Source organism: Numenius arquata, chromosome 1 (genome assembly GCF_964106895.1).
Source record: "Numenius arquata chromosome 1, bNumArq3.hap1.1, whole genome shotgun sequence".
Lineage (NCBI taxonomy): Eukaryota > Metazoa > Chordata > Aves > Charadriiformes > Scolopacidae > Numenius > Numenius arquata.
Window position 1 is genome coordinate 1430336 of NC_133576.1, and position 21779 is coordinate 1452114.

Consider the following 21779-nt stretch of genomic DNA (forward strand, 5'->3'; position numbering starts at 1 on the left):
CCTCTGGCTTCTTTTCAGTTACTATTGTTTAGCTTTGTAGGCTACCAATTGTCCAGCATCAGAGTGGCTCACTGGTCACTGCGACTGCATCCAGTTAGGCATTGACTAGAGATTCTTGTGGCCAGGAAGGCCAACGGGATCTTGGGCTGCATAAGGAAGAGTGTGGCCAGTAGGTCGAGGGAAGTCATTCTCCCCCTCTACTCTGCACTGGTGAGGCCACAACTGGAATACTGCATCCAGTTCTGGGCTCCCCAATTCAAGAGGGATAGGGAACTACTGGAAAGAGTCCAGCGAAGGGCAACAAAGATGATTAAGGGATTGGAGCATCTCCCTTATGAGGAAAGGCTGAGAGAGCTGGGACTCTTTAGTCTGGAGAAGAGAAGGCTGAGGGGAGACCTTATTAACGCCTATAAGTATCTCAAGGGTGGGTTGAAGGAGGAGGGAGCCAGACTCTTTTCAATGGTTCCCAGTGACAGGACAAGGGGCAACGGGCACAAGTTGGAACATAGGAGGTTCCACTCGAATATGAGGAAGAATTTCTTTCCGGTGAGGGTGGCAGAGCCCTGGAACAGGCTGCCCAGGGAGGGTGTGGAGTCCCCTTCTCTGGAGATTTTCAAGCCCCGCCTGGATGCAGTCCTGAGTAGCATTCTCTAAGCAATCCTGCTTCAGCAGGGGAGTTGGACTAGATGATCTATATGGTCCCTTCCAACTCTAAAAAAATTCACTGAAATTCAGTGAAATTCAGTGAAAAGACCCTTGGCATCATCGAGTCCAACCATCAACCCCACTCTACAAAGTTCTCCCCTACACCATATCCCCCAACACCGCATCTAAATGACTATTAAACACATTCAGGGATGGTGACTCAACCACCTATGCATAAACTTTGTCTTGGCTTAAAAGAAATCTATACTGTGTGTTGCCAAAAAGGCTGCAACCAAGGTTGTTAATCCTCTGGCGTGAGAAATCTTCAGTCTGTCTGTCTGTCTGATATCTATAGCGCACGAACACACAAAGTAAGACCAGTTGTTGAAATCCCACTATTAAATCCATTAAAGGTAATTAGTGAACGCTATATAATAATTTTTAAATATATAAACAAGAAACTAGGTGTTTGCATGTTCACAGATATTTTTTGGATATTGCAGAGAAATGAAGATAATTCCTGATGTAGTAAAGAATGAAAAGCTATTTCCAATTATACATTTGTGTTACTCAGACTGTTGCCAAGGAAGGGGAGAGAAAAAGCCAAAGCGTTTACAAATGCATCTAAAACCAGCACTTGAGACAATTAACTATGCTCTTTTTGAGTCATGTGACTCCTCTTTTCAGATAAAACTTTTAAATATAAAAAGACATTCAAAATGCATAGAGGCTTTGTGTTCATCTTTAGCTGCGATGTTATTGCCTGGGCTCCCTCTCTCCTCAGGTGAGGTACAGGCATCTCATGAAGGTCCTTCTGCTGGCTTTGAGGTTGATGCTCAAGGCTGGTGGAATGAAGTTGGAGCCAGGCTCTTCTCAGAGGTGCAGAGTGGCAGCAGCAGACAGAAGGAAAAACCCCTTCCCCGGAGGGTGATGCAACAACAGATCAGTTGCCCAGAGGTGTCATGGGATAGCCATCCCCAGAGACCATCCAAACTTCATGGCACAAGGCCATGTGCAAGAGTGCCAGTAGAGAAAAAGACCGTACTTACATGGGATAGACATTTCAAATATTTTTCCCACTTATATTTGATGTTCATTTAGCTACAAAAAAGTGAAGGCCCCCCTCTGGCTGGCTGTGCAAGGTCTTGCTCCTCCAGCCATGCCAGGGGGACAGATGACCCTGCACCAGGGGGGACCTCAGGCCCAGAGATTGCTGGCTGAGCTGCAGCAGGAGGGAAGGGCTTTATGCTTAACTTAGTTATTGACTTATTGGGTAAGACCGGGCAGTCCAGGCCACTCTCAAGTGCTCAAGACACCGGTCTTCCTCCAGTGGAGAGAGGAGCTGGGACTCAGCTGATAAGTATTTGTCCAGATTCTTGAGATGGAGGATGCTACAGGAAAGCAAGACAAAGAGTCCTAATGGAGCATGAGGCAAGGAAATCAGATATTCTCATGTTTAACCCTTTCCCCTGCATCTCTACTTTTTTCCGTTGCACCTTGTTAGGCAGGGCAGAGCTGGTCATGTTTGGCCCTTCAGGTCAGGGAGAGGAGTATGAGCCACGATGCTGTAACACAGCTGGAGATGGGACCCTTCTGAACACAGTGTCCTGCTGCAGAGCCTGCCCTGGCTGCATTACACCACTGCACGTCCATCCTGTTTTGGGGACACCCTCTGCTGGAGGCAGGTGGTGGGAAGGGAACAGGATAAGACCTTGCCTAAGCAGCTAAGGTCTAAGGTCTAACCAGCTGTGCATCCCACGCTCGGAGCACAGGACTTCCCCCAGGAACTTTACCACGGCACGTACCTCGGTCACTGACTAAGTGTGGAAACACCTTGTCTTGACAGGAGGGACAGCATGGGGAACCAGCAGGACCTAGAGCTAGTCAGTTCCAGTAAAGTGAAGCAGAGAACATGTGGCACAGTTACGCAATTGCCTCTGGTAATAACCCAGCCTTCACCTCACCGTGGGTACCGAGCCAAAGAGTGGGAGGCTGAAAAAAATGTGCAAGGTCAGCACGTTAGCAGCATGCACGTAGAGTCCTGTCAATACACAGAACGGTGATTTTTGTTGCCTCCACCTCTGCCTGCCTTGTTCATATTTACCCTCCCTTCACTCTCAAATAAGATTTTTCAAATGTCCCAGCTGTCAGGTTACATACATAGTGTGTCAACATGGGGTCCAGGAGTCCCGCTGAAATCACGTTCTTCAGTGAGGTGCTGGTTTCCACAGCAGGAACACTGGTGTGGCAGGAAGGGGAAGCGGAAGACTCCAGGGCAGGATCAAAAGGCATCAGGAGATCAGTGTATTGGGCTTGCAAGAGGATCAGAAAGGGAAAGGGTGAGAAGTTTCCTTGAAGGAGACTTGTAGGTCCTGTATTCAATGTAATGCCTTGCTTGTAGGATTTTCTTGACCCTCAAGAGATGACCCTTTAGGAGGTTGAGCAGAAAGAAGCTTTCTCTTGCTGTCGAGCTACAGGAGGAGCTGGCACAATGTTGCTTCTCCACTTGAAAAATTTTTGAGAAAACTTTTCATTGTAACTCTGAATAAAAAATTAAAATGTACATGAATGATGTTCCTCAGGAAGCCCTTCTCTGATGCTGCGTGTCTCACAGCCAGTGGTGCTAGAGATGTGACCACGCTTCGATGTCACCTGTCTGATTAATCAGGGTGTGGGGATCATTTGACTGCAGACATGGCCCTACCTGCCTAATTGCTCACCAGGTAGGTGGAAAATGAACTAAACAAAGAAATTATCAGAGAGCAAGACTGAGTTATTTCCTCAGAGCTTTTTGACGCATCATCATTTCTTGATTGAAGGTTCCTCTGGCACATTTCTGGTCTTCTCTGACCAATTAATTGGCTGGTCATCACACACAGAGAGGAAGGGTGGTCAGGAGAAGATCTGAAGATCAACAAGTAGGTAACAAGATCTGGAAAATAAAAGAAGTCACACAGCTGAGGTCTTGCTGTGCCATTGTTTGACAGCTTGTGACACTACAGGGGTCACAGAGCATTTGAACCAAAAGATGGAGCAGAAAAATTCCCTGGACCAAGGACTCCTTTTTCGAACAAGGGTACTGGGTAAGCAATTGAGGGCCCTAAGCAAGAGCATGCTGCTACACTGGAGCTCATCTTCCCGTGGAGGTCCATTTGTTTTTTCTCTAGATCTTGCATCCTGCTGCCCACATTGTGGATGAGACTCATCATCTACAGTAAAAAAGCTTATGTTTGGTTTCCAGAACAAGTGTGGTCATTATAAGTCCTCTCCTTCTTAAGTAGACCGTGACATCAGTCTTTAGCAGATCCTTCAGTGTGAAGTCCCCATGAGCAGCAAAGCAATTCCCATGGCACAAATAAACGCTACAAAGAAGGACTTAACACAAAGGGAAGTAAACTTGACAGAGCATTTTAATCAAAGACATTCTCATGTGATTATAGTCTTTGCTATCTCTTTTTTATTCATAAAACCCCGCATTTCAGAATAGCTTTTAATGTACATGTTTTTAACAGACCCGTGCACGGACCCGTAGGAGATCCAGAAGCTGCAGAGGCTGCGTGAGGGCACAGGCAGACAACCATAACGAATTTTTGAATTTCCCCTTTCTTACAGTGTTTCTGACTCAGTCCAAGGACCTGCACAACAGTTTCAGTGGTTATTTACATCTGTCTCCATTCTCTGGTAGCTTTTTTAAACTGAGATGTGCAATACTGAGCACTCTGAACCAGCATCTGTGCCTTCAGCAGGGCAGTTGCGAGGCAGCAGTAGGGGAGTTGCGAGCACCCTCATTTTCTCACACCTGGGAAACAGAGTTTGCTGAGCCTGTAAGTCTTGCCAAAACTCACCTAGTTTTGACCTTCTGAGACCTAGAACTCCGCAAGTCTCTGGGGCTGAATGATATGATGCTTCAGGAGGAAGGAAGATGCTTCGGAGTGGAAGAGATCACACTGTGTCTAACGAGTGTCCCTGTTTTGCTTAGTCAACAGTTAATAAACTTGCATCGGTCTCAGGTGTGTGCCGTGAAACAAATAGCTGTAACAAGACAGCCAGCTTCCAGAAATCTGGGAGGTGTTGGAATGCATTTTAAGGAACATTGCTGTTCCCTGAAGGAGCAGGAGCCGAGGAGAACATGATCTACATGTAAAAATCTGCAGAAAGAGTATGAGCACGGGATGTTTATTAGATCTGACAGCAACCGGTAATTAACTGTTCAAGGCACAGGACAAAATCAGGCAACATATATTGCATTTTCAGCATGTAGAAGAAGAGTCTGCAGTGGGAAATATGCTCTTGATGTTTTAATAGTTCAGGTTTGGCCTAAGAGGAAAAGAAGGCTTCGCAAGAATGATAAAAATGCAGCTTTTTTTTTTTTTCTTTTTCAGGACTTTGTTTCTTCCCAGAAAATGATGTTTGGCTGAAGAGAATAACATTTGGCCAGACCTGAGGGGGATTTTTTTATGAATTCCATGTGGGATGTTGAAGCCTTGGCTTAATTGACCTCAAATCCCCCAGAAAGATGCACATCCTGTATCCACATCCACGCAGCCTCCTCTCCTTTGCTGTAGCTATTGATTCTCTTGCTTTAGCCCAGTCTGATGCTCCTGTAAATTGAGTCAGTCGCTGTCATTCAGGGTGTGTCAGGGAAGCAAAATTCACAGCTTTTCTTGCTTCCCTCCTACTGCCGGTGAAGTTTTAATTTCGGAATTTAGCATGGAAATCTGCGCTCTACCCAAAGCAATTTCATGCCCCACAGATTCCTTGTCTGTGAAACTTAATGAAATGGCTTTTTATAACATCAATATCACGCATATCCTGCATGGCCAGCTCTGTGAAATTCTAAAATTCACACATGGCTGACGGATTCTGTGCATATTTGGGTACCCTGCTGCCTGCAGAGACTCAGACACCTGGTTTGTTGAGGAGTGAGAAACTCAGAAACACAAATCCAACCGACTCGACAATTATTTAGTTCTTTTTGCAAAAGGGAAAAAAAAAAAAAAAAAAAAAAAAAGATAAAAGATTTGGGAAGAGAGAGATTCTGCATTGACATGATAATTAATTTTCATTGAAAAAAAATAATAAATCCCAGTCCACACACAACACAACGTGAGCAAATTGCCCGGTGAAATGGATCCTTTGAGCGCACAAACCAGCCCTCGACACTTTTAAAACAGGTTTGTATCATGGCTCTTGCATGGCGGCTCTTCTTTCCCTCCCGCTCCACCACAGATCCGTCCCTTCCGACCCCGCTCCTGCGTGGTGGACGGTCGGTACCCGCTACACCGCAAGCAAGATGCTGTGGGGCTGGACCCCACCGGCGGTGGGGGGGTGGTGTGTGGGGCTGGACCCCACCGCCGGTGGGGGGGGCGTGTGTGGGGCTGGATCCCACCGCCGGTGGGGAGGGTGTGGGGCTGGACCCCACCGCCAGTGGGGGGGGCGTGTGTGGGGCTGGATCCCACCGCCGGTGGGGAGGGTGTGGGGCTGGACCCCACCGCCGGTGGGGGGGGTGGTGTGTGGGGCTGGATCCCACCGCCGGTGGGGGGGTGGTGTGTGGGGCTGGACCCCACCCGCGCTGAGCCCCGGCGCGGAGCAAGGGCGCCGCCTGGCGGGGGAGAACGGAGCCGTCCGCCCCGTCCGCGACCGCGGGAGCTTATCGGAGGTGCGGGAGGGCAACCGGCGCGGTTGCTGCTCCTGGGTAAGAGGAGAGGCATCCGTCTCTCTTTCCCGAACCCTCCCGGTGCTGCTGTGCTCCTCCGTCTCCAGCCATGCCTCCCTGTCCCTTGGTCCCCTCTGCCAGGGCTCTGGTAGTGCCTGGGTCACGCTCTTCCCACCCATCCAACTGACTCCGGAGCGCTGCAGCCCAAGAGCGTCCGTGTTTGCGGAAACCGCCATGAGCCCAAGCGGGGGATGACAAGAGATGCAGGGAAACGGGGTGGCTTGCTTGTTGCTGGTGGCTGGGACAAGGTACCACGGTCCGGGCTCTCCATCTCTTTTGGACAAACTCTGGCCAGTCTGGGGGGACAGATGGGCCTGGGAAGGGTGAGATCTAGGATGCGGGACCAGGCACTCACCATGCCTGGACTGAAACCTGCCCCTTTCTTCACCGTCTCGTCAACTAAGGATGATGCGGAGTCACTCCATGATGTCCATACATAAAACCCTACTTTTATGCGAGAGGGGCAGAGGCTGGGGAAAGGTAGGATCCATGGGTGATGGATCCTACACTCCAGAAGTGGGAGGGACTGAACATGCTGCATATTACAGTCGTTGCCAGTGGGTATCAGCTGTAGCTAGGAGAGGAGGCCGAGTGCTGCAGGCACAACAGGTAACGTTTCTCTCCATCTTTCCTCAGCCAGCAACCGTAATACGTGGACTGTCATTAAAATGTTTGTTCTGTGAAACTGAAAAAAAGCCAATGCCCAATGTAAAAAGGAGGTTTATTGATGGAAAGGTATACATGATTATGATACAGATCAGGAGAGATGTGCCGTGAAAGGGAACAGAGAATCAGACACTAGCTCAAACGACGTCACACACTCCCACTGTGATTAGTAAAGTGAAATGGTCCTTTCCAGGACCTAATGACAGAAGAAAATAGGGTGCTTGACCACTTGTTCAACATTTATGATGGTCCTGCAGGGGAAAATCCAGAAGAAAATAAACTCAGCGAGAACACACCAACAGCTGCAGGATATATAATATGGTTTCAGGATACAGGGCAGTCAGCCCCTTCTGTGCAAAACAGACAAAAACTGGACCAAGTTCTTGCAGCAAGCTGTGCCCATACCCCTCCGGAACTGCTCAGCAGATAACAGGCATCATAACTGCTGTGCTGAGCAGGATCTGGATCTGCTGACATGGACCTGGATCTCCCCTGCAGCATGACAGCATCATACCTCTGACTAGTCAACATATCACCTCCGTGATTCATGTCACCTCAAGTGTTCTCCTCAGACAATGGATTAACTATCCAGGAAGGTGTTTCTCTAAGTCCCTGTGAAGCACCTTGCTTGTGCCCATGAAGCGCAGGCTTCAGAAGGGAGGCTTCCAAGTATGGCCTTAGGTAGACTAATCCTTGCTAAGTGTAGATGCTTTAGAGGAAACTCTGAAGGTATTTCCCAGTCTCTCCATTATTCTGCACTTTCACCCTAGAGGCTGAGCTCTTCCCGTGCACAGAAACATGATCTCCACTTGGAGTCCACTGAGCACGTGTCACGGGACAGGATCTGGCCACTGTCTCTGGCTGCTCCCTGAGAAGCCTGGTGGAGACTGAAGACTCCCTTTCTGCAAGAATAGTTATTGCTCTGCTCATCCTGCCAGTCCCTCTGCTCGTGCTGCTTTACACTTCACTTTCTTACCTGCTTGGTTTTGTGGTGGTTTTTTTCTAGCTTTCACTTACCTTTTCTAATCATTAGTCCTTTTCTGCAACATCCTCTTTGCAAGGTGACGTATACTGAGCAACAGCATACTCTTCTGGAGAAGAAGGAAAGAAATGTTCCTGTTAGCCTGGAGACCACTTCCTGTGCCTTTCCCTGGGGATGGATATACCCTACGCACACTTAAGCCATAGATCCTTGAAATCTCCTTTGGTCTGGCACATGCATTTTTATAACTTTCCAGTTATGCCTACCTTGGGGATGAGACCAAGCTCACTAAAGAGAAATGCCTATCTCCCCTGGCACTAGATCCAGATCCTGGTAGAGCTCGGAAGAGAGTTGGTTCCAGGAGGGCTAGTTCTGGATCTCCCTTAATGCCTTCAGTGTTTCTGCTCTCCCTGTCCCTCCCCCAACCTTTGTACCTGCTAAAATCAAAGACCTACCTGTCTCATAGTAATCATAGATCTGCACAGGAGCTGGCTTGGGATGGGTCACTACAAAGTCCTGCTCAACTGAGAAAGTGATTTCTTGCCTTTTCTTCTGTGAGATCTGGGAATGGAGGGACAGGGATCACATAAGTCTTTTTATTTGTATAACACCATCTGGAGCAGATGAGGGTGATAACTGGTAGATTGTACATTCCAAATCCCACTGATGCCACACATACAGATGTTGCACATCCATTTTCTGAAATATGTTTGGAAAATCCGAAGTGAAACTGAAGAGTTTTAGGTTTCCTATCCTGCTTGTGTTACCTGATTCTGTAGTTGTTACACATCCTATTGCTAGAGAGGGAAAAAATGTCCAAAGGACTGAGCTTAATTCTCCAGGATCTTCCAGTGGTCAGGACGACAGTCTGGTATTCCAACCCCTCCAATTTCAGATGTGAATGTTATATGCCACTGAAAAACTGGGAATAAATGTACATCACTGGCATATTGGCTTCTGTTGTTAGTTCTGCAGGACCCCAAGCAAATGTACTTTTACTATGTAAATTCTGATCCGGGGATTAGATTACAGGTTAAATTTAGGAATTAACTAATGTGAGAGCAGGAATGGAAATGTTTCCAGAGGAGATCAGAGCAGTGTTCCATGTCCTGTTGGAAAGACTGAGGTTTAGGAGAAGCCTACAGAGGGAACATACGCACAAGGGAAGCTCTTTTCTGGTGTTTATCTGGTATTGACTGAAAGGGGAAAGAATTTTGATTATTTTTTATGTGCTCTCTTTAATTAATAAGTTAATGAAACATTTCTAGTTGCTAGTAGGGCAGGCGTCAGTTTGAAGCTGTTTGGGAACTTGGGATGTTACGTGCAGTTTGAGGAGTAAGCAGCTTAGTGATTACAGGGCAAAACTGATGAGGAAGGGAACATGATAAATGCACTTTACGGAGTGTATCCATGCTGTAGGTGCATCTGTTACATGCTGTTTGCATCTTTTGTGAAAATCAAATAGACAGTAATTAGAACTTACATTTTGCAGATAAAGGATAACATGGTTTTTCTTGTTCTCTACTTGCATCACTGTATGACTCTCAATGAGCTTCAAAACAAGGAAATGGAGTTAAGTATATTTATAAGCTGTTAAAAAACAAGTGCTACCTCAGATCCTACGACTGCATGGCTGTGGGATTCATTCTGTTCCTAGCCAGGTATCAAGGGCTGTCAGATGATTTTTAGAGTCCAAATGTTGCTGCATAGATGGAGAGGACTGAGCAAAACCTGCTACTTGATTTACTGGGGGGTATAAGCACTTCCCACATGCAGGAGAGGCACTGCAGTTCCTTTGGGGAATGATGCCTGACCCTGGCGTTGTATAGTTTTCAGAACTAGTCTGCCGGGTTCCCCACTCCTTCCGTACCTGGGCAGTGCCAGCTCCCAGCTGCAGTGCCAGCTGGACGCCTTCCTAGTTTTTAATGTGGGAGGGTCTGTTGCTCACAGCTCCCTGTAGGGCATTCCCTCCACCCAGTAAGGAAGATGGTGCTGCCATGCGAACACCTCGCAGGGTTTGTGGGCGAACGATTCATAACCAGGGCTCTGTTTTCATCATGACCAGTCTTCTCTGTCCCTGGGGCGACTCATTTAATCTTGCTCCTATAGTTTACCTTGTCCAGGGAAGACTGAACAGGAGCAAAGCCAGAGAGCATCTTCACATCAATAATGACCATGTTGGAGCTTCTGCGCTTCCCCGTGTAACTGAAACAACAGCAGCCCCTGTCAGTCTGGACCACACCTGAGGAAGCAAACCTCAGCTCTCTGCTCCTGGCCTCATGCAGCATGGGGAGGCTGGAGTGAATTACATGTGCTTGCTGCTGGGCTCAGATGGGAGACACAGGAGAGGCCCCTAAGCATGAAGGGGCCAAGTGTGTGCCAACGCCATCAGTTACCGTCACAAGGTCTTTTGGGATATTGTGTCTTAAAGGCTGATATCATCAATACATTGATCAGCTCGTGTTTTTTGACTCTATAAGCAGAACTGAATACACACAGCAATACACACTTCTCTGTGTGAATTGTCACCCATGCAGCTGGTTTGTTGATGGCACATTACCTGCTTATGAGGACAATATCAAATTTTGCTGGTCGATCCAGTGGGCAGGAAGCATGTGATGTCTTTACTGAGAGCAAAAATCCAAAGGCGCCCTCTGGAAGGTGAATGTTGTATCTCAGTGCTGTCTGGAAGAGGAAAAAACCCTTTTGTTCCAGCATGCCAAAGGTTTGCCTTTGTGTTCCAAGAGTGTCAAACTTAGTGAAGTTTCCTGGCTCTTGGTTTTGTGTGGAAGATCCTTGTTTACATCAATGATGGACACATCAGACTTCTGTTCTTTAACAACGAAGGTACTTGTACCCAGAGTCACCCCCCAGACAGAAACCAGTTGCCGATCAGAAAGGACTCTTTTTTTTCATGCTGTGACTCCACTGGAGTCAGAATATGGGATGGGGCAAAGCATGTTTACATATTTTAAGAAAAGAAAATAATTAGGAAAAATAAAGAAAAGTTGGATGGAGAACCATCAAAACCAGGACTGTATTGTATGCAGAACGTGAGACACAATGAGGAGGAGAGCAGGCACTTACTTGCATAAGTACACATCCACTGCCATTCACTCTTAGGCTGTATTTCCCAGGGACCTCAGGAAGGGGAGTCTCTTGCAACAGGAGCCTGTTCACATTGTTAACAATAAATACCTTCTCAAAAGGCTTTTTGGAAGTGATCTTGACTATGTTTTGTGTAACAGAACTGTAGATGGCCTCACCGTAAGCAGAGAGAGCTTGAAGAGCAATGACTGTGTCCTGAAGGAAAAGAAAATAATCATAGAATCATAAAACCATAGAATGGTTTAAGTCAGAAGGGACCTTAAAGATCCCCTAGTGCCACCTCCCCTGCCATGGGCAGGGACACCTCCACTAGAGCAGATTGCTCAAAGCCCCATCCAGCCTGGTCTTGAACACTTCCAGGGATGGGGCCTCCACAACTTCCCTGGGCAACCTGTTCCAGTGCCTCACCACCCTCACAGGAAAGAATTTCTTCCTCATATCTAATCTAAATCTCCCCTCTTACAGTTTGAAGCCATTACCCCTCGTCCTGTCGCTACATGCCCTTGTAAAAAGTTCCTCTCCAGATTTCTTGTAGGCCACCTTCAGATATCGGACAATAAAAGACAATTACCTACACAATGTGCATCGTGCAGAGGAAATCAAAGTCACAGTTCCAGTACGAAGCACGGTCGCTTCATCCTGGCTAAAGAAACCCTGAATTTGTGTGTAATTCCAGGGTTCCCATATATAAGGAGCCATTTCATTCTGGCATGTATGTTTTAGGGTGGAAGAAATCTCTCTACTCATATGATGGTCTCAGAACATTAAAACTGAGCACTAGAGCACACTTCTAGAGCTTTTAATAGTAGTGAAGCATGTGTTTTCTAGGGAACTACAAAGCATTCTTGGTCTTATAACAGCCGGGACTTGGTGTTTTCTAGGCTCATCCCCGACGCAATTATCTGTATTTGTTGCTAGTCAAATACTCTTGTATGGCTTTAACCTTTCCGTAGTTAGGAAGAAGAAGGGAAAAAAAAAGTGTTTTGGTCTCTCTAAGAGAAAGGCTTGGTATATGTGTGTTTGAGACAGCAGATACAATAGAGAAATAAGACTAGGTAGTCTTATTTCTGGCACCCTGAGCCAGTGCCCCAATTCCTCGGACTGGCTGGGGAGTAGAAGGGAGTTTCAGCACCTGGGTGGAAGAGAAACCTCCATAGGGATTCTGCTGCCTGATGATCCACTGCACAATCCCTGAGGCCTTTGTGAGATCCTCTTGATTCCGGTTGGGTTTGTGGAGCAGTGCCAGCAGGACATAACTGGTGATCTCAACTTCAGCTGACGGGGCATGGTCAAGGAAGGAGGGGGATTTTTCTGATGGAGACCTCTTCTCCTTCTCCCAGTGCTGTGAGCCATCTGAAAAAACAAAGAGAAGATGAGGAGCAACCAGAATAGTTTACAGGTGTCACTGCTCTATGCTGCCTCAGAGATGTACTGTGTCCTGGCCTCTTTCTCATGAGTACTCTCTACAGAGCAACAGATGTGCTGTAAATTAACTCCATAGATTATTTGTGGAGGCTGGTGTATGCCCCTGTACTCTCAGCATTGTCAGTGTTGGACCACGTATCATCAGTAAGATCTCTTCCTTCTTCCCACCTCCCAAATTCCCAACGTGCCGGAAACTTACCAACTTCCTTTGCTGATTTCTGTAACACTCTAAGGAATGATTCACATTTTTCTGCCTTGCCGGCTAAGCAGAAAGCATAGGCCATGAGTGCCTGAGTGTAAATATCACTGATGTTCTTCTCAGATGCAGCCTCCAGGCAAAAAAAGGCATTTCGAACTACAGGGTACTTAAAAAAAAAAAAAAAAAAAAGAAAAAGAAAGAGAAATAACCTATGGGTCTAATTCAGGACAGTAGTCTTTACCTGGCCAAACATTTATTTTCTTTAAACCTATTCTTCATCCTGTCACTATTACAGCAATGAGAATAGGACTTCAGTTTCTATAGTGACTTCAGGAGAGAGAATACAGAATTCTTTAAAGAGAAATTTCAGACTGAAACATCATACAAATCAAGTAGCTTTTCAATGTGTTCTCAAAGATGTCAGTGTATAAACAGAACACTGTTCTGTTTCTTTCACAGCTAATTCCTTCGGCTTACCTCCATAATAACAATTCACTCAGCACTTCTGTAGTTAAAAGTCTGTTGTTTTGAACAAACCCAACCTTGTAGTCTCTATCCTTGGTGACTATGGTATATTTTTAATTTAGTTCTGTGGTGTTATAATATGTTTTCACCAAGTAAAATATGTTTACAGTTTGACTCTGTGTCCTTCCTAATGCATTATCTAGTCAAGAAGCACTTCCAAAAGGGTAAGAAAAATCGGAGGCAGAGAAAGTCATATATAGAAGTCTAACATCTCTGCTGTACTCTCTTTGGTATTAGCCACTTTTAAAAAAGGACAGATTGGCTTTTCACTCTGATGGACCTTTGTTTTCCCAACACAGCTTTTAGTTCCATTTGTATTTACCTGCAATAACTTTTTTGACTGAGCCACGTTTGAAGCTAAGTCTTAGTGTGTGGACTACTACTTGTCACATTTATTTATTGAAAACTAAAAGGTGTCACTTAATGTCTTGGGTCTCTCTAACAGAAGATCTAATCCCACTGTGATCTGTACAATTTCTACTTGAACACTGGTGGCTGAAGAGGTGTAGAGATGGGGAACTGGTCTATCACAGCGACTAGTGCGGATACAGAGCAGGGTCTTATTCCCCGGGACTTCTCTCTCCCTCTATCTCTCTTTACTACCTGGACAATTTGTAGCAGAAATTGGAGCCAAGGCAACAACTTGGGACCAATTCCAGCTGAATTCCAGCAGATGAAGGTCTCCTTACCGAGCCAGAGTGCCCAGCCTCTAGCATGGCAATGGTGATGTAGGCAGAAAGAGACAGCTCGTCATCTACTCCTCCCTGAAAAGGATATGGAGAGAGGTATTTTCAGTCAATAGCAGGAGTTAGAAGCCTTTAAATGTGAATCGCTATATCCCAGTTGGGAGAGTGTGGCCAGCTCTGGAGGCAGTCCACAAGGAAGGAGAGCATACACATAGCAGGGATGGCTCTTAAATCAAGAGAAGCCCGCTGCTGGCACCGCAAAGAAACATCACTCTGTCAAGCTTACAGTTCTGTGACCCTATCTCAGTTGCTCATAAGGTGTAAAATACAGTGTGGAGAAGTTGACTAAGCTGAAAATAGTAATTTTAAGGTGTGGAGAGTTAGCCTTTGGCAGAGGATGGGCATTTGGAGTAAAGTATAGTTTCTGAAAGTAACGGGATAGCATGTTCTTAATGATAAGAGGGTAAATTTGACCAAGAAGTAATTCTCTACCACCTTCAAGGCATTGTTGAAGAGTGTCCCAACACTTCGGAAGCAGCCATCTGGCTTCTGTTTGCTTGCCAGCCACATCAAGGTTTGAGCCTGGACATTATCATCAATATAGATGAAGTGACTAGCTTGTGCAAATGATTTGTACACAAAGGCAGTGAGCCTGCAGGGGAAAGACGAAGCTGTGAGATGAGCACTGGAAGTAGGAACAGAAAAAGTCAGCCCTTGCATTCACACTAGGCATAAGCATGGAGAGTTATACCCGACGTGTCAGTGGCTTGCTTTGTCTCTGTGTGCTCCTCCAGGTGAGGGTAGTTAAAGGAACAGTAGCTAGATGGGACACAGGAAGGTGTCCAACACACTCTGGGGCTGATACTGGCTACAGAGCACTGCAGCACATTTTGTTTCGTGGGAGACAGCAGGAGTTGGAACCAAAAAGTCAGCTGGGTCTTTAAGGGATCACCTTCTCTCTTCGCACCCTGCCTGGCAGGGGCTGGAGAGCCATTTTTCTTAGTACTTAGAGAGTCCCAGTCCTAGCCAGCTCTGCGCATCTGATTTAGCTAGTAAAGATGTCTTCTGCCTGCATTGTGTGAAGTCAATGCCAATTCATCTCTGAGCCATTTCTGCTCCCAGTTACTCACCAGGTGTTTCCTTCTTTATCTCTGGTGCCAAAGATGCTGTAGGACCCATCCGGATGTTTGTATGACAGCTGCTTCTGGTAGCCTGGAAAACATGGAAGTGGAAGTGTTTCCTAATTAAAAAAAAGCAACAACACAACCTATTCTGTTTGCTATCTGATTTATCTGAAACTACAGTGGTAAAGTATGGAAAGGCAATATACCAAGCAGTGGGGGACCCCTGAGGGAACTTAGGTGGAAGCATGGAAAATCTTGTCCTGCAGGAACACTGAGTCACAGAACGGGCAGAGCTCTGTGCTATAACTAAGCTAACAGGATTGGGATACACGCTGTGCCTCAGTGGAAAAAGAGAAAGGGACTGAAAGACAGAACCTCAAATGAAACACAAGAGTTGAGTCTCAGCAAAACAGGATAAGGAAAGAAAGAAGACAAAGAAAATGTCCTGATGGGGGCAGTCCCTTGGGTCACTGAGCTGTGCTACAGCACCAGTGCTGTGCTGCTTGGAGAGCCATGATGCTGCTTCTGCTCACTGGGCCTCAGTGGGAATTTCAGCATACATTGTAAGGCAAGAAAAAGCTCTCACCGCTCACTAAGTATCCGACGGCCTTGGATTTGACCTCCTCGCTCAGTTGCCCTGTCTTGTTCAGATAGTCCAGGACATAGATGTTGGGTGCAAACAGGACCATGTTCTGCTCCCCACAGCCGAATGGCATCTGGAGGAGCTGGTGCACGTTCTGCATGGCAGTGCCCATGATGTCGCCTGGGGAACAAGAGATGCCGAGGAGGATTAGCTCAACTGATGGCCGCTGAAATAAACAGTAATTTCCGTTTTGTAGGTAGAGTCAGGGAAAGCCTAGCTGGGGTTGCAAGGCTGCCTGGTACCGCAGAGATTTCCAACAAGCATGAAGCTCTCAGTGCTGACTGAGTGCTGAGTGGTTTGTTCTGCTTTGCAGTCAACAAAAAAATCCCTTCCCTGCCTTCCTTGTTCAGTCAAAATTGCCCACACCAGAAACACTACCTATTTTAGTGCCCCTTCAAGCAGATCATTCTTACTAGAAATGAAAAGAAGAATTTCCAGGAAACTTCTGTTTCCAGTGGAGGGAAGGGGAACAGCCCAGAGATGCTACTATGAGCGATGTATTGCAGAATTAACAACTAATGCTGAAAAGGGACATTGGTTATGCAGACGTATCATAGACCACCTCCAAATTGCTATTTTTAGGGAAGATAGCATAGGCTCAGAAAGGAATTTTTGTAATGAGCTGAAATCACCAACATTACTAGTAGTCATGTAGCCAAGTCCAAGTTATTTCCAGGAAAAGACTGAAAAGGTTGCAGTAGCTTCTCAGATTTGGAGGTGGGTGAGTGGAAAAAAGTCTTACTGGCATGAGTCTGTCTGGGGTCATAACTCAGAATTGTGCTACCTCAGAGCGAAATATTCAAATGCAATAAATTTAAACTGAAAAGGGAAGAACAATGTAAGCAATATTTAAACTCTGTTCCTCTGATGCAGCAAAGAGCATTGCTGAACAGGATGAGAATCAATCTCTTTGTTTACAAGTTTCCCACACAAAGCATGGAAACACATTTTTTGAATCCTGAAAAAGCTCTCATTTTATATTTTTACATTTTCTTTCATTTTATGTTTTATTAATTATATATTTATTAATTATATATTTACCAACAACAGAAAAGGAAGCTCTGGCTGATCCTTCCACCACATTTGTAGGTTGATCTAGAGCAACATCTTGAATAACCACATCATCTGTGGGGAAAAATATTGTGTGTTGTGGTCATTTTTAAAGGAACACTGGTCACAGCAGTGAAATGCTCATGGCAAAAATTGCACAGTGCAAAACTGCACAAGAGACAGCAATAGACAGAAACTCACAGCTCTCTCGAAGAACATCAAGAGAGAAGGGGACACAGCAAAACCAAAGTTGTGAAAAACGGACCTAATGGGGCAGTAACTGTCATTGCGCAACAGAAATCAGCTAAACAGGGTAAGGCTGGTGCTCCCAGGCTGCTGTGTCTGTGAATCCTGTGGGTCTTTTCAGTGAGACACTGGGAAGAGCTGGTTGGTGAGGGCCAGAGCTGCTTTTGTGCCTCTTTTAAGCAGAGCTTCCAGGAGATTTTGGAAGCTGTTTGCAGTCAGCACCGAGATGGTGTGGAAGGGAACATTACATTCCCTCTCCCATTCCCACTAAAAGTGGAAATCTGCAAGCTACAGTTATCCTTGGAACAGAGGACAGCAGTCAAAGGTGATTGCAGCAGTAAAAAAATGAATGCATGAAATGCAGAACAGATTTTGCACAAAAAGCTCTTCTCCTTTTGATAGATAGCTTCAGAGCAGCCTTCCTTCAGCATCTGAGCACTGTTGACTGCAGCACAGACACTGCCTAAGTGATGTGCACCAGATCACACAGGAAGTCTGTAGCAGAGAATGGAACTGTAGGCACTCACACCAGCTGCCTTTTAGGCAACTCTGGGGAAAAAGGGAAGGGACAGCATCAACGAGCACTGCAGGAAAGAGTGCAAACTCCAGCCTGCCTTTGAGTTCCTCTCAGGACAGCAACATATAAGACCCTTACCTTTGGTACAGATTAGGTAGTTTTGTGTCTTTTCCCTCCTGATGCCTTCAGGCTGCATGGTAATGGGAAGAGGAGACACATGTGGTGGATGAGACAAAGCATGCAGAAGAAATGCAGTGACAGAAGAGCCACCTGCCTCCCCATCCTCCTGCATCCTAAGACAGCTGAATTGAAGCAATACTTTACAGGTTCATACTTGATGTGGCTGCTACTAAAAGGGAGTTCCCCATCAGATGGAGTCCCTCATTTGCAGTTTCTCCTCTGCATGAGGGAGATGATGCACTTACCAACAACCCACTGATCCTCATGGAAGAGGACATCAGATGGGAGTGGACTTGGTCTTAGATTGAACAGCCAGACCCTGTCCCAGCCAGATGAAGGTGGAGCCAAACCAGGAATACTTTAGGGAACCTGAAAAACTTTTACTTGCTTTTGGTACTTTTACTGCATTTTTCTTTCCTCATGGAAGAGAGTAGAGGGCAAACAGTAAGAGCTGTCAGCAGTACCTCAACCAACAGTGTTCTGATCTGGGTGTCCCTGTAGTCAATACTGATGTTCCTCGGTGCTTTGTCTCCACAAGCTCCATCATCCTTGGTCTCTGCAGTAATGCTGAATGCTACATTACCTTAAATAGTAGCAGAAAAAGACTAAAAAATAGACCTCTATCATGCAGAATGATGGCTAAAGTAAGAAATTTCCTCAGATAATGAATGTCTACAGATATTAAGTAGTGCAAGGTAATGAATAGTCAGTCACCCTAAGTGAGATATGTGGGAAGAGAACTGATCTCTGAAAATTGGAATGATAGGCACAGTGCAGTTGTGGAGGAGCTCTTTAGCCCAGACACCTGGAAAGACCAGTAGTAGACCAAATTCTCCAGGTTGCAAGAGGATTAGGTTTTTCCGGTGAGGTATAAATTGATTAGTATCAATCTCAGGTCAGAAAACCAGGTGGATTCAAAGGCACTTACCAATTTCTTTGGGGAAAATATTCCAGACATATGTCTTTCTTTGCTTGGCACATACACATACATCATCCTCTGGGGAGATGAGTTTGGCTTGATAATCAAGGAAATCTGACAGCGAAACATTAATCTGAGAACAGAAAGAGGAGTGCAATGGGATGAAGATTTTTTACCATAGGCAAATGGTGCTTTATTGTTAGAAGCAGGTGAGATAGTCTCAGTTTATGTCCAATGTTAACAGCATAAAGCAGATTTAGGGCTTGGGATGATGGTGTTAGATGAATCATCCATCATCTGTAGCCTTAACAGTATTCCCTTTTGCTTCTCATAATATTCTCCATTGAGATATTAAATAACTTATGCATATGTCTGATTCCTGATATTGAGCTATCTTCAGTTGACCTGGTCCTAATGGCTTTGAACTAAGTTGCAAAGGAAAATGCTGATTAAAGTTTGTTCTTCTGTTGTAGGAATACTTGAAAAACAAGATTAAGAGATGAAAGCCTCAATAACAAAGATTTTTTTTCTAGGATGTTTAAAACCCTAGGCCTTTTTGTTTTGTTAGGTCAAATCCTTAACAGAGTTTAGAAAAAAACATTCCTAAATTGTGTCTTGATTTTTCCTCCTTTGATGGTGATCTCTTTGTGAGACTGGAGAGCTGTTTTTCAGCATTTAAATTAAGCAGAAGAAATCTAGACTGTATACTTTTCACTTCTTCACACTTTCATATATATCCCTAAATTAAAAACACACTCTAAAACCATTGATGGCTTGCATGACTCTGGATGGTGAATGATACTCTGAAAAGCACTTGTTTCCTTTCTCTATGGATCTCTAGAGAGAGTTGTTTATACACCCATCATAGTCATAGTTTATACAGAACTTCTTCTGCCTAGGAGGACAAATCCAGTCAGGACAATCTGTCATTAGACAGAATGAGCAGCGCATCAATCAAATGCAGGGACAGATCCAGTCATCTACATCAATAATTTGGCTGTTGTCTTTTTTTTTTTTTCAGACCACAAAGGCTGCACCTTCTTTGAAGATGCGGTAAGGTCTCAGAGCGTGTACACACCTTAATGCAGTGGTCAAGGTAGTTGAAGACATTGGCTCTAAGCAGGAAATCTTCTCCTCGGATGATAGAGTATGGCAAGGTCAAGTCCACAAAGAAAGGCTGGAAGACTGTCAGGGTGGCAGGCACAGACATACCAAATCCAACCAACTCTTCCACACAGAAAGCACTGGCCTTCCATTCGGTGATGGTGTCAGGGATGGTGTATGAGATGCTGGCTTTTCCAGTAGAGCTGATGGGAATGGATAAAGGATGAGTTTAGAAACGGTAAGTTACATATATGTTGCTTCTCAGTGGAGGCAATGGGTTTTGAAAATCAGCACTTCTGTCTGCAGAAATCCCACGTCCAAGCTCCACCTGAACTTATCACCCAAATCTTTTGATAAAAGCCCATTTGAAAGTTCTTCTGACCATAATTTCCCTGAGTTTGGAAAGAAGAATCAGAATTCTTGTTTTGCCGACCCATATTTTAAATAGAGGTGTCTGTCTTCTTAGGAAGGGAATATGACTTATGGTGCACACTTTGTGGGAATAGATGTCTTTTGGGACAGAGTAGTTTTGCCATGGAAAAGAGGAGGGCAGGTGGTCAGGTGATAATTGAAAAAGCTTGGTCTTCCAGGCCAAAAGGAAAGAAGAGATAGCAAGGAATTGCTACCTTGCAGGACATCAGGGGACATATTTAATAACTCTTAAAAGCAAGGCAAAGAGAGGGAGGAAGCAGTACTCACTTAATTAGGACTATATCCCAAATCCAAGTTTCAGGGAAGAATTCCCGAATAGTCTCAATGATGAGTCTCTTCCCACGTTCCTCTCTAGCAACTTCAGCTGGTAAGAGACAATGGGAATTTAGTCAAATGTGGTTCATATCACGAAGACTCCCAGAAAGAACAGGTTTTAATATGCATGGGCCAGTATGAGGGATGATTAGTGTTTACCCATTTCTTTCTAACTGAGACTACCAGCAATGCCACACAAATATTAATTAATGCCACTAATATATCTCTGAGTTAGATACAACCTGGTGTCACAGAGAAAGAAAGCATTACTTGAAGTGCTTTGGTCTCTAGATATGAGCACAAGACACCTAGAGCTAGAACTCAGGTCACTTGGCTCTTAGATCTCTTTGCTGTCCACACTTTCACACTGTCTTTTCAAACAAGCGCTGATCAGAAGGCAATCAGTGTCAGCAGTGTCAGTTTTGTGTGATACTCTATCGAGTGCCAACACTTCCCAGCATGAAACTGGACATGAATGAGGAGCATAGACCTGAAAGGCTTTATTGGGCATTGGCCATTATACTAAGCCATCTCATGCTGTGCCAGACCAATATTCAATATCAATACCAATGTGATTCATGAGTACTCTCTATGTCCATGTGACACGAATACCACTTCATTTAAGGAGAAAAATATAATCTCTTTCCTCTCCCCTTATTACCTAATGATTTAACATGGTGTGTAGAAGCCATGAATCCCGCATTCAAGAAATATTGTGGACGTCTGACAGTCTCACTAGAACACACAACTGGTTGCCGAACCTTTGAGTTGGTAAAAAATTTCATGCCCATGTCCTGTAAAACACACATTTTGGTGTGAGCCATAACCATACTATGAGGTTTATTCCATTCCTCCTTCTTTCCCATTACTGCCTTTATACTACAGAGATGCCCGGAGACGTCTATGCAGAGACTTGCGGGAGCTTTGTGCATGCTGGAAAATCGCAGTAGGCACAAGAGTCAATTGAGAACAGATCTCCACGAGGAGAGTTTGTCACGTATGAGTTTTACTAACAGTGTCATTTGCAGAATGACAGAATAATCTGAAAATCTAAATATCTAAAGTTACGTAAATGGAAGCTCACTTAAATAGGTTTAAGTAATGTACAAGACATTTACCCTGAGGAACTGATATACATCTGGGCCTAATCCAGACATTACAGGTGTGTAATACAAGCCTTTGTGAAAGATGTTGTCAGATGACACACAGGGGTCTTGAGGGTCGTCTTCTAGATTGAGCCCATTGAAGATGTAGCCTTGAAAATCTTGCAGGGGATGCAAGCCGTATATCTGTGAGG

At 45.2% G+C, this 21779-nt stretch overlaps 1 protein-coding gene across 1 annotated transcript in view; it reads right to left on the reverse strand.

Moving 5' to 3' along the window:
- Positions 1-8056: 8056 nt before the first annotated feature.
- Positions 8057-21779, reverse strand: part of LOC141467501 (ovostatin-like) — a 26004-nt gene continuing 12281 nt past the window's right edge. Inside the window, 20 exon segments of the mRNA XM_074152117.1 lie at positions 8057-8118; positions 8465-8570; positions 9493-9561; positions 10124-10214; positions 10570-10694; positions 11097-11312; positions 12250-12470; positions 12742-12907; positions 13956-14030; positions 14448-14604; positions 15083-15164; positions 15663-15839; positions 16761-16844; positions 17671-17722; positions 18177-18295; positions 18641-18764; positions 19710-19938; positions 20435-20531; positions 21144-21276; positions 21601-21771. Coding sequence (XP_074008218.1) covers positions 8057-8118; positions 8465-8570; positions 9493-9561; positions 10124-10214; positions 10570-10694; positions 11097-11312; positions 12250-12470; positions 12742-12907; positions 13956-14030; positions 14448-14604; positions 15083-15164; positions 15663-15839; positions 16761-16844; positions 17671-17722; positions 18177-18295; positions 18641-18764; positions 19710-19938; positions 20435-20531; positions 21144-21276; positions 21601-21771 — 2556 coding nt within the window.